The sequence below is a fragment of the Ruditapes philippinarum genome, unplaced genomic scaffold (genome assembly GCF_026571515.1).
Source record: "Ruditapes philippinarum isolate M1 unplaced genomic scaffold, ASM2657151v2 ctg1728_1_1_1_1, whole genome shotgun sequence".
Taxonomy (NCBI): domain Eukaryota; kingdom Metazoa; phylum Mollusca; class Bivalvia; order Venerida; family Veneridae; genus Ruditapes; species Ruditapes philippinarum.
Window position 1 is genome coordinate 364,224 of NW_026855921.1, and position 12,535 is coordinate 376,758.

At 35.4% G+C, this 12,535-nt stretch overlaps 1 protein-coding gene across 3 annotated transcripts in view; it reads right to left on the minus strand.

Annotated features, from left to right (window-relative positions):
* The window catches only part of LOC132744808 (protein unc-13 homolog D-like), a 333,410-nt gene that overhangs the window by 233,450 nt on the left and 87,425 nt on the right, over positions 1 to 12,535 (minus strand). For all 3 annotated transcript variants that reach the window (XM_060733589.1, XM_060733587.1, XM_060733588.1), the window contains 3 exons: positions 5,201 to 5,314; positions 4,915 to 5,007; positions 1,082 to 1,185 (listed from right to left, as the gene is read on the minus strand). In XM_060733589.1, coding sequence (XP_060589572.1) covers positions 1,082 to 1,185; positions 4,915 to 5,007; positions 5,201 to 5,275 — 272 coding nt within the window. In that variant the 5' untranslated portion in view covers positions 5,276 to 5,314. The remainder of the gene's footprint in view (positions 1 to 1,081; positions 1,186 to 4,914; positions 5,008 to 5,200; positions 5,315 to 12,535) is intronic.

A 12,535-nucleotide genomic window follows, 5' to 3' on the forward strand; every position in this document is an offset into this window, starting at 1 on the left:
ACTTGGTAGACACCCATAACAAGATGTTTCATGCTTAATATCTCAGCTCTAGCTCTTTGGGTTTTCTAAAAGAAGATTTTTTAAGTTTTTAATAAAAAAGTATAAGGAAAATCAATGGCGGGGCCAATTTTAACCCAAGGGCTTTTATGAAAAAACTTAGTGGACACTCACTCAAAGATGTTTCATGCTAATTATCTAAGCTCTTTGGGTTTTAAAAGAACATTTTTTAAGTTTTTACTATATACATATAAGGAAAATCAATGACCCATATTTTAGAGCCAATTTTAACCCTAGGACTTTTATTTCATGAAACTTGGTATACACCTTCATGCTTAATATCTAAGCTCTAGCTCTTTGGGGTTTTTAAAAGAAGTTTTTACTATATTCATTTAAGGAAAATCAATGGCGGGGCCAATTTTAACCCAAGGGCTTTTATGAAAAAACTTAGTGGACACTCACTCAAAGATGTTTCATGCTAATTATCTAAGCTCTTTGGGTTTTAAAAGAACATTTTTTAAGTTTTTACTATATACATATAAGGAAAATCAATGACCCATATTTTAGAGCCAATTTTAACCCTAGGACTTTTATTTCATGAAACTTGGTATACACCTTCATGCTTAATATCTAAGCTCTAGCTCTTTGGGGTTTTTAAAAGAAGTTTTTACTATATTCATTTAAGGAAAATCAATGACCCCCCGGGGTGGGGCTAATTTGGACCCCAGGGCTTTTATTTGAACAAACTTGGTAGACACTCGCTAGAAGATGTTTCATGTTTAATATCTATGCTCTAGCTCTTTGGGTTTTTAAAAGAAGATTTTTAAAGTTTTTTTTTTTTTTGTTGCAATGGCTACCAAAGTTCTGCATCGGAACAATTTTCAAAAATGACCACCAAAGGAACATTCCTGGGAAGTTTCGATGAAATTCGCTTAACAGTTTATGAGGAGATATCGTTGAAAGTAAAAGTAAATGGACGCCGGATGGACGCTGGACAAAAAGCAATCACAAAGCTCACCTTGTCACTTTGTGACAGGTGAGCTTATAATGAGTCATGAGATGATGAGACACTGTTATTACTTACACGAAGGCCTGGGATAACTTTGATATTCTATGAGCTTCAGCAAACATCTGCAGTATTCTGTGATCTTTCAATGATAATGAACCATAGATATCGGCAATACTTCTCTATAAAAAAAAAGTAAGTTTTCAGCAAAGCAATGTGCTTTACCTCAACGATAGAAATGTGTTTATTTAGACAAAACATCAATGTAAAAATAATGTGAATTTTGTCTAACTCCACATATACTCCGCATTTTTCAAAAGCCTCAGATTTTACATATAAAGATAGCATGCAGTTGTCCATAATACGTACCTCTTATATGGTAAGTCTACTTGCGTTGATTTTACTAGTAGCGCAAATGTGCTTTTCATATGTTCTTTACCTTTTTCAGCACTTTGCCAATATCTCACTCCTGACTCTACTTATCAATCTGAACTCAATTTTCTATTTTAGTATGAATGACCTGAATTTTTCATTAATTTTATAGGCTGCAAAAAGCAATCCAAAGTGTGGTTTTCAAATAGCCTTGCTATACAATAAGTTTCATTTAAATAACTCATTCCTAAATCTAGTTATTGACCAGGAAACTGATTTTTGTATACATTGCTTGCAATGTATACAGAGTTATAAGCTAAATCTCCACAGGCATCACAGGTTTATTCTATACCGAACAACATCCACTTCCGCATAAAAGATGCTATAGAAACTAGTTCTTTATACTGCTGTATTGTTACATTCCAACTACACATCATTAAAATATTGTTTGCAAAGTTGTTTAAATGCTTAGAAAGTCACAAATCGTTCATGTTCATGAAATAATACATTCCTTTATAGAAAACAAAAAATAACAGTTCATTGATAAAATCGTAGTATACACCTACATGTTAAACTTGGCATACACGCATGCGCATGCTAGCATGAATGAATACATTGTAAATATAGTAAAGTTGTCACAATTATATAAATGAGACAAAACATTGATAGATATTTAATCAAATAAAACTCCTGATTTACATTTATGCAATAAAATTGTCCTAAAATGTTTTACAAAATGAGTATGTAGCTCCGTAACAAAATTTACCTGCGTATCCCGGAAAATGTTGGGCTTTTTTTGGTAACTTGGCAATTATCTTGGCTTCAAAAAATAGAAACATCTTCCTTGTCTAATTCATAACTTTGGAAGAAATAAGCCTTATTTTGAGTCACTTGTTAGGGACATTGAACGTGGTCAGAAGATGACCCCTATTGATTTTTAGGTCAGTAGGTTAAAATCAACATGGCCTTGATGACAAAAATGGATTACATTATCAAGCAATGTATACCTCAGTGCTTTGATTTTCTTTTTTAGTAATAGTGACATTGACCTTTACCGGGGGGGGGGGGGGGGTTGGCTTAAAGCAAAACCAACCAAGGTCTTCACATAAGTGTGCTATACACATATTTCTATTTAAATATCACATTCAAAACGATAGTAATTGAATGGAAATCAATTTATTGGATGTAAAATTGATATACATGTACTTGTAGTTGAGACTAGAAATATGTCATCATGCCACGGATGCCCCCGCATGCAACCAAAATTTCAGATGTTATAATATTTAGTTCCAAATTTGTTTGCACAAATTTTTTTTTTCATTTTAAGTTCAAAGCCCTTAAAACTATTCAATGTTAACACAAACCATTTTTATACAAAGTTCAAGGCACTGAAACTATTCAGTGTTAACCTTTTGTAAATTGCATATGATGCATATTTGTAGCCAAAATAATGGGTACATACATTTCCACAAAAGTACGAGTGCTGAAACTGAAAATTCAAAATTTTTCCAACATTCAAGGAAGATAACTTTGTCCAAAATCATTGAACCACAACCAAATTCAAACTTGAACTGCATATTCCTAAGATGTATCTATATGTCAAATTTGAGTTGAATGTGTACAACCATTGGGGAGATAATGAACGGAAACTTAAAATTTTTCAAAGTTCAAGAGGGATAACTCTGTCAGCTATCATCAAACCAAGACCAAATTTTAACTTGACCAATGCAATCTTATGACATATCCCGATATCTTTAATTTGTTGTTGAACATGTACAACTGTTGGGGAGATAATGAATGTGAACTAAAATTTCCTTTTTGTCAAAGTTAAAGGGGTATAACTCTGCCAAAAATCATCGAACCATGACCAAATTCGAACTTGATCTGTGCATTCCTTTGACATATCCATATGTAAAATTTGAGTTGAATATGTAACACTGTTGGGGAGATTATTTTCAAAGTGAAAGGGGCATTACTCTGCCAAAAATCATTGAACCATGACCCAAATCAAACTTGGCCTGCGCATTCTTTTAACATATCCATATGTAAAATTTGAGTTGAATGTGTAATACTGTTGGGGAGATAATGAACAGAAACTGAAAATTTCATATTATTTTCATAGTAAAAGAGGCATAAGTCTGCCAAAAATCATTGAACCATGACCAAACTCGAACTTGACCTGCGCATTCCTTCGACATATCCATATGTCAAGTTTGAGTTGAACGTGTAATACCGTTGGGGAGATAATGAACGGAAACTGAAAATTTCATATTATTTTCAAAGAAAAAGGGGCATAACTCTGCCAAAAATCATAGAACCATAACCAAATTCAAACTTGACCTGTATTTTCTCATGACATATCCATATGTCAAGTTTGAGTTGAATGTGTTATACCGTTCGGGAGATAATGAACGGAAACTGAAAATTTCATATTATTTTCAAAGTAAAAGGGGCATAACTCTGCCAAAAATCATTGAACCATTACCAAATTTTAACTTGACCTGTGCATTCCTTTGACATATCCATATGTCAAGTTTGAGTTGAATATGTAACACCGTTAAGGAGATAATGAACGGAAACTAAAAATTTCATATTATTTTCAAAGTAAAAGGGGCATAACTCTGCCAAAAATCATCGAACCATAACCAAATTAAAACTAGACCTGTATTTTCTCATGACATATCCATATGCCAAATTTGAGTTGAATGTGTGCAAGATAATGAACGGAAACTGATGATGACGGAATGACAGAATAACGGAAGGACGAAATGACGGAACAGGGTAACACTATATGCGCCAGCCATTATATGGCGGGGGCATAAAAAACTCCCATACCACAAAGGAAAGATATAATGATAAGTTTTGATGTTTTTACTCCTGCTCTGTCCTATCAACAGAATATTTTTTTAGTTTGCTTTCCTCAGCCTTTTAATACAAGTTTCATGGTATTTAAATTGACAGGATACCATTGTGACAATTCCTAGGCTACTCATAGCTCAATTTGTATATGTAGATGTAAATAAATTGTTTGTTTGTTTCATTTTACGCCTTTTCCCAACAGTATTTCAGTCATACAGGCGGGTACTTTCCTAACCATCGTTCCTGGAGAGTTACACCAGTACTAGACTACCTTCCTCCGTGCTAAACTACCAAAGCATCTCCCGGGGATCGAACCCACGCCAGAGAGGTAACTGGATTAGAAGTCATCGACTCTAACCCCTCGACCACGGAGGCGGTTAGATGTAAATAAAAACAAATGACAAGATTACAGTGCATTTCCAACTGGATTAGGTTTTCTGAATCCTGACTAATGTATATGATGTAGTTACACATATAGTTAATAATCAATATCGTCAGAATGACAGTTTACATGAAGACAACCAATGTCTGAAAATATTTAATACATGTAGTGTGATAATTCTTCTTTGTTTTTTTTACTAATAATATCATAAAAGCTAATGTCAACCTAGGGTATAATTTGTACCACTGATTACTTCAATTTTGTTAATTTCAATATGAATTTTTATATTTATTCTTACCGAAGTCTTTGATTTCATGTATGTGTACTGCAGGAACTGTCTATAGGCTTGGTAGTAATCTTCACTGGAGAACTGATAGGCTTCCTCAAAATCCTAGACAATAACATAAACTTTACATGTATTTTACATTAATAAGAACATTTTTGTTGAAGTATCTAAAGCTATATGTTTCTTTTAAAAAGTTAAGCAAGTACAATATAATAATTTCATAATATAAGGAAGATAAGACATATATAAAGACTTTATTAAATCTGAAACTTAGCTGTATAATTTAATTTTTGTTAACCTGCTTGTAAGAAATGCCCATTTTTAAATGACATTTTCCAATAGCTTTCGATCTTCCTTTCGTTCCCATTAACATGATATCATACCATTCATCTGTTCCCAATGCTGCAATGTCCTGTAAAATATACACAATTCTAACATACTCATTGGTGTTTATTTATAATTAGATGTACACAAATTTATATACTCACAGGTGTTTAAATATACACAATTCTAACTGACAAACTTTCTGCTTTTTAAACGAAATAAATTTCAAATACTCAATGATGTTTAAACAGTTAAATACACAAAATTATAACATACTTATAATTATAACATCATTGGAGTTTGAATGAATACTAACATATACAATGTTGTTTGAATATAAACAAGGCAGTCTGAAGCACAGCTTAATCCCCTTCCGCAGCAGACATGAATGTGTACTTCTTGACATTTAACCAACCATGACCTTGATGTTGTGCCATAATAACATTTAAGTCTGTATCAGTTATTGACCAATTATCTTCAACATTTATTTAGTAGATACTTTTAAAGATCCTCTTATTTTGTTTGAATTTTTAGGTCAAGGTCTTGGTAACCATGGTTAATTTTATACAAGTTTTTATTGACAAGTTTCTTACATATTCTGTGTATCATGCTTTAGGCAAAATTGCTGTTCTGTGGGCATAGTGTTAAGTCCTGTTTTAACTTATAATACTTTGTTTGTCTCTTATATATTATACGTTATAGTTTTCATGTTTTACAAATCATTCAGGTGAGAATTACAAGACGGCTGGTTATGTAGCCATCTGGTTGCCCTCTGCAGGTGATGATGGTGATCCTTTGTGCCAAAAAAATTAAAAATTTATGAAGAGGACACAAAATTGTTGAATTTTAACATTTGACCTGTATGTGCAACATAGACCTTGGGGGGTAGTGACCTGAATATTGCACTCCACACATGATGTCATTAAGGTCACCATATGTGCAAAGTCATTTTAAAAGCTTTTCAGTAGTTTAAAAGTTTAGGACAGGAAATTGTGGACTTTATCATTTGACCTTTAAGTGTGACCATGACCTTTGGAGGTAGCAACCTGGATGTACCTTCGGGGTAGCAACCGAGATGTTGCGCTCTGCAAATTGTGTCATGGTGGGGATCATTTGTGCTAAGTAATTTTAAAACCTTTTAATTGTCAATAAGTAATAGAGTGGACATGAAAAATAGATGTTTTCACAGACAGGAAAATGTGGACTTTATCATTTGACCTTAAAGTGTGACCTTGGTCTTGAGGGTATTGACTTGATTGTTGTGCTCTGTACATCGTATCATAATGATGATCCTTTCTGTTAAGTTATTTTTAAACATTGCAGCAGATTAAATGTTGTGGAGGGGACACAATATGCAGTTTTTTTCACCTTTAAGTGTGACTGTAACCTGTGGGTAGCAACCCAATAATTGCGCTCTGCACATTGTCTCATAATTTTGAACACTTGTGTCAAGTTTTCAAAATATTCTAAAAGTTATGGAGCAGACAGGAAAGTGCTTTGGATGGATGGAGGAATGGACGGAGGGAATAACAGACGAAGGCCTTTCCTAAATCCCCCTCCCCAAATTGTGAAAGCGAATTAACTAGAGCTATCACTAAAGGTGATTCATACCCCTACCAGCAACCAAGACATATTTGAAAGCATAATTTGAACTCAACCTAAAATTTATGATATTTTAACTGTGTACAAATAATTATAACAATAAATTGTCTATCTTCTAGAAACCTTTTTTCACTTGTTACTAACAGTGACCTTGAACCTAGTGGGGTCCTACAACAATCCCAAGCTAAGTCTCTTCAAAAGCTGGCTAAATGTCAAGTTGTTACAATATCTCATTCCTACTTCTTTTAATTGTCCAAAACAATTTTGAAGTAACAGTGAGCTTAACCCCATGGGGATCCAAAAGCAATCCTAACCTATGAGGTATGTTGAAAAAGCTTGTGGACTTTTGCTGTCATTTTTTACTTGGTTCATAAAAACAACCTGAGTTGATATGAATTGAAAGTGTATCTTTATTTCTAAAAGTAAGTTTTACTTTTATCTTAAACCTTTACTTCCTTTACGAATTATGTGCACTTTAATAACCATGGCAACGCAACATCGGCGCACGTTGAAATTTCCCTACTATGTTTAAATATAAACAAATGTTGAAATAAATTGAACGGCTATTTCACCAGGTAAAATCGGGGTAAACATCTATTAATATTTAATTGACATAAATCTGAAATTCGACGTCATTTGGACGTTGAATGACTAAACAAACAAGTTTTGAGTGGCAGTAGTCAGCATGGCGTAAATTGCGAAATAAAAAGCCCATTTCGCATTTCGGAAAGTTTTGCCATCAACTTGCTGAATCTCATTCACTTCCATATGAGGTGTTTAATTTAACAAAGGGAAATGAGTCAGCGAGCAAGTCATTCGGTTTCAACTGGCGCAAGCTATTAAAAAACGGCGAATACATGATCACAGACAGAAAGGGGCGAGGGAGAAAGCGGCGAATTGTCAGGACGTTTGTAACGTCAATTGCAAAAGTTCTAGAAGAGGATGTACAATATGAAAGGTTTGCATTAGCTTCCGGCATGTTTAATTTCTGCATCGGGTCTACACATTCAATTCTGACCAAACAATTAGATTTAAAGAATATTTTATTTTATTCATCAGGATATACCAGGGGTTATCCAAAAATTCATGGACTTTCTTTGTTGCTTAAAATATATTTGAAATATTAATTTGAAATTTTTACACTGCTTAGAATAATTAATAACAAATGTACACAGAAAAATTCATGTTAATAGCTTCTTATATTACAACAATATTTAATATTTAATTTTACATGTCGGTGACTCCAAAAAGTTATTGACGTTAACGTCATAATAACGTACAACTTGTGCTTCAACAATAGGCAGTCAATGACGTTACTGCTTCTCAAAGTAAAGTCCATCACTAAATTTCTTATGCCAGTTAAACACTAATGATTGTGAAATCTTATTTTCTCTGTTCTTCTGCTGATTTTTATCAAATGTTTTTGCAGGTGTCATTACCAAATTACAACAAAATTTTGTAATCTTTTTATGATCGCGCGATTTTCTAATTACAGCGTGTCCGTCATTTTCCCATTGTAAACAATGTCGGGGTTAATTTTTTAGTTTTTTAGCAAGAAATATAAGATTACTTACTGCGCTTTTCTACCGTGCGCCGGGTGACATGTATGAGCTTATTCAAAAGCAATATAAAATCATTATTTATTGACACAGTTAACTGTTTCTTTCAAAATGTGTTGATAATATTCTAAAATGTATGCTGATAAAATTGTATTACAACACACGTTGACGTTCAAGAGATATTTAAAAAGTCCACAAATTTTTGGATAACCCCTCGTATGAGTATTTATAAAAAACAAGATATGTTTGTAAAACATGTATGCCCCCTATCAGCAGCCAATTAGTCATGTGATAAGGTTATTATGCATGACTTCTGACCCAGTGATCAAACAATTAATAAGGGTTATCAAGTATCTACTGGTCATGACCTTGACCTTTGACCCCTTGACCCAAAACTCAATAGGGGTCATCTGCTGGTCACGACCAATCATCATACAAAGTTTGAAGTTCCTAGGCCTAAGCGTTTTTAGTTAATTGATCAGAAACCGTTTTTACCTACAAGGTCAATGTGACCTTGACCTTTGACCCCTTGACCCCAAAATCAATAGGGGTCATCTGCTGGTCATGACCAATCACCATGCCAAGTTTGAAGTTCCTAGGCCTAAGGGTTCTTTTATTATTGATCGGAAACCGTTTTAACATACAAGGTCAAAGTGACCTTGACCTTTGACCCAAAAATCAATAAGGGTCATCTGCTGGTCATGACAAATCACCATGCCAAGTTTGAAGTTCCTAGGCTGAAGCGTTCTTTAGTTATTGATCAGAAACCGTTTTTACTTACAAGGTCAATGTGTATTGACCTTTGACCCCTTGATCCAAAAATCAATAGGGGTAATCTGCTGGTCATGACAAATCACCATACCAAGTTTGAAGTTCCTAGGCCTAAGCGTTCTTAAGTTATTGATCAGAAACCGTTTTTACTTACAAGGTCAATGTAACCTTGACCTTTGACCCCTTGACCCAAAACTCAATAGGGGTCATCTGCTGGTCACGACCAATCATCATACAAAGTTTGAAGTTCCTAGGCCTAAGTGTTTTTAGTTTATTGATCGGAAACCGTTTTTACCTACAAGGTCAATGTGACCTTGACCTTTGACCCCTTGACCCCAAAATCAATAGGTCATCTGCTGGTCATGACCAATCACCATACCAAGTTTGAAGTTCCTAGGCCTAAGGGTTCTTAAGTTATTGATCGGAAAGCATTTTTACCTACAAGGTCAATGTGACCTTGCCCTTTGACCCCTTAACCCCAAAATCAATAGGGGTCATCTGCTTGTTATGACCAATCACCATACCAAGTTTGAAGTTCCTAGGCCTAAGGGTTCTTTAGTTATTGATCGGAAACCGTTTTTACCCAAGAGGTCAATGTGACCTTGACCTTTGACCCCTTGACCCCAAAATCAATAGGGGTCATCTACTGATCATGACCAATCACCAAATCAAGTTTGAAGTCCCTAGGCCTAAGGGTTCTTTCGTTATTGATCGGAAACCGTTTTTACCTACACAAGGTCAATGTGACCTTGACCTTTGACCCCTTAACCCCAAAATCAATAGGGGTCATCTGCTGGTCATAACCAATCACCATACCAAGTTTGAAGTTCCTAGGCCTAAGGGTTCTTTTGATATTGATCGGAAACCGTTTTTACCCAAGAGGTCAATGTGACCTTGACCTTTGACCCCTTGACCCCAAAATCAATAGGGGTCATCTACTGATCATGACCAATCACCAAATCAAGTTTGAAGTCCCTAGGCCTAAGGGTTCTTTCGTTATTGATCGGAAACCGTTTTTACCTACACAAGGTCAATGTGACCTTGACCTTTGACCCCTTAACCCCAAAATCAATAGGGGTCATCTGCTGGTCATAACCAATCACCATACCAAGTTTGAAGTTCCTAGGCCTAAGGGTTCTTTTGATATTGATCGGAAACCGTTTTTACCCAAGAGGTCAATGTGACCTTGACCTTTGACCCCTTGACCCCAAAATCAATAGGGGTCATCTACTGATTATGATTAATCACCATACCAAGTTTGAAGTTCCTAGGCCTTAAGGTTCTTTAGTTATTGATCGGAAACCGTTTTTGCTTACAAGGTCAATGTGACCTTGACCTTTGACCCCTTGACCCAAAAATCAATAGGGGTCATCTACTGATCATGACCAATCACCATACCAAGTTTGAAGTTCCTAGGCCTAAGTGTTCTTAAGTTATTGATCAGAAACCGTTTTTACTTACAAGGTCAATGTGACCTTGACCTTTGACCCCTTGACCCAAAACTCAATAGGGGTCATCTGCTGGTCACGACCAATCATCATACAAAGTTTGAAGTTCCTAGGCCTAAGCGTTTTTAGTTAATTGATCGGAAACCGTTTTAACCTACAAGATCAATGTGACCTTGACCTTTGATCCCTTGACCCCAAATCAATAGGGGTCATCTACTGATCATGACCAATCACCAAATCAAGTTTGAAGTCCCTAGGCCTAAGGGTTCTTTCGTTATTGATCGGAAACCATTTTTACCTACACAAGGTCAATGTGACCTTGACCTTTGACCCCTTAACCCCAAAATCAATAGGGGTCATCTGCTGATTATGACCAATCACCATACCAAGTTTGAAGTTCCTAGGCCTTAAGGTTCTTTAGTTATTGATCGGAAACCGTTTTTGCTTACAAGGTCAATGTGTCCTTGACCTTTGACCCCTTGACCCCAAAATCAAAAGGGGTCATCTACTGATCATGACCAATCACCATAACAAGTTTGAAGTTCCTAGGCCTAAGGGTTCTTTAGTTATCAATCGGAAACCATTTGGTCTACGGACCGACTGACCGACAAGTGCAAAGCAATATACCCCCTTTTCTTCGAAATGGGGGCATAATAAATGTAGTTACTATTTGTATTACACATATTTTTCTTGATTTGTTTGATAATAAATGCTATTTGACCGGTGATTTACCGCAGATAATAATTGTCAGTTGATAAAATATTTTTCTTTTCTGTTGATAATCATACTGTTTAAGGATCAAACAATCGTGAATTTAAATTAATATTATAAAACACCAATTGATAAATGAATCAACTTGATAACACTGTCCGTTAAGTGTAGAGATTACTAAAAATAAATAGCGCAATCTGGTCGACTCTCGAAGCCCTTATACGAAAAATGGACCAAAAAGGTGACTGTTTTCTATCTCACTGCTCATAACACACAGAACATATGGTGACATTTTTAATTTAAATTTCGATGTCACGAACATCATTTTGTTTTACCATTAGCGTGCGCCGGATCGTGTACCCCTTGTTATTTGTAATTTTCACGGAATTGTTATTTGTAAACATAGTGTGTTGATTTTTTTCACTGTATGTTAAGGACATATTCTATTAATTGTCTCTTGTAAAATCGTCTACTCAAATAAAACAAGATATGTTTGTAAAACATGTATGCCCCCTATCAGCAGCCAATTAGTCATGTGATAAGGTTATTATGCATGACTTCTGACCAAGTGATCAAACAATTAATAAGGGTTATCAAGTATCTACTGGTCATGACCTTAACCTTTCACCCCTTGACCCAAAACTCAATAGGGGTCATCTGCTGGTCACCACCAATCATCATACAAAGTTTGAAGTTCCTAGGCCTAAGCGTTTTTAGTTAATTGATCGGAAACCGTTTTTACCTACAAGGTCAATGTGACCTTGACCTTTGACCCCTTGACCCCAAAATCAATCGGTCATCTGCTGGTTATGACCAATCACCATACCAAGTTTGAAGTTCCTAGGCCTAAGGGTTCTTTAGTTATTGATCGGAAACCGTTTTAACATTCAAGGTCAATGTGACCTTGACCTTTGACCCCAAAATCAATAGGGGTCATCTGCTGGTCATGACCAATCACCACGCCAAGTTTGAAGTTCCTAGGCCAAGCGTTCTTTAGTTATTGATCAGAAACCGTTTTTACTTACAAGGTCAATGTGACCTTGACCTTTGACCCCTTGACCCCAAAATCAATAGGGGTAATCTGCTGGTCATGACAAATCACCATACCAAGTTTGAAGTTCCTAGGCCTAAGGGTTCTTTAGTTATTGATCGGAAACCGTTTTAACATTCAAGGTCAATGTGACCTTGACCTTTGACCCCAAAATCAATAGGGGTCAT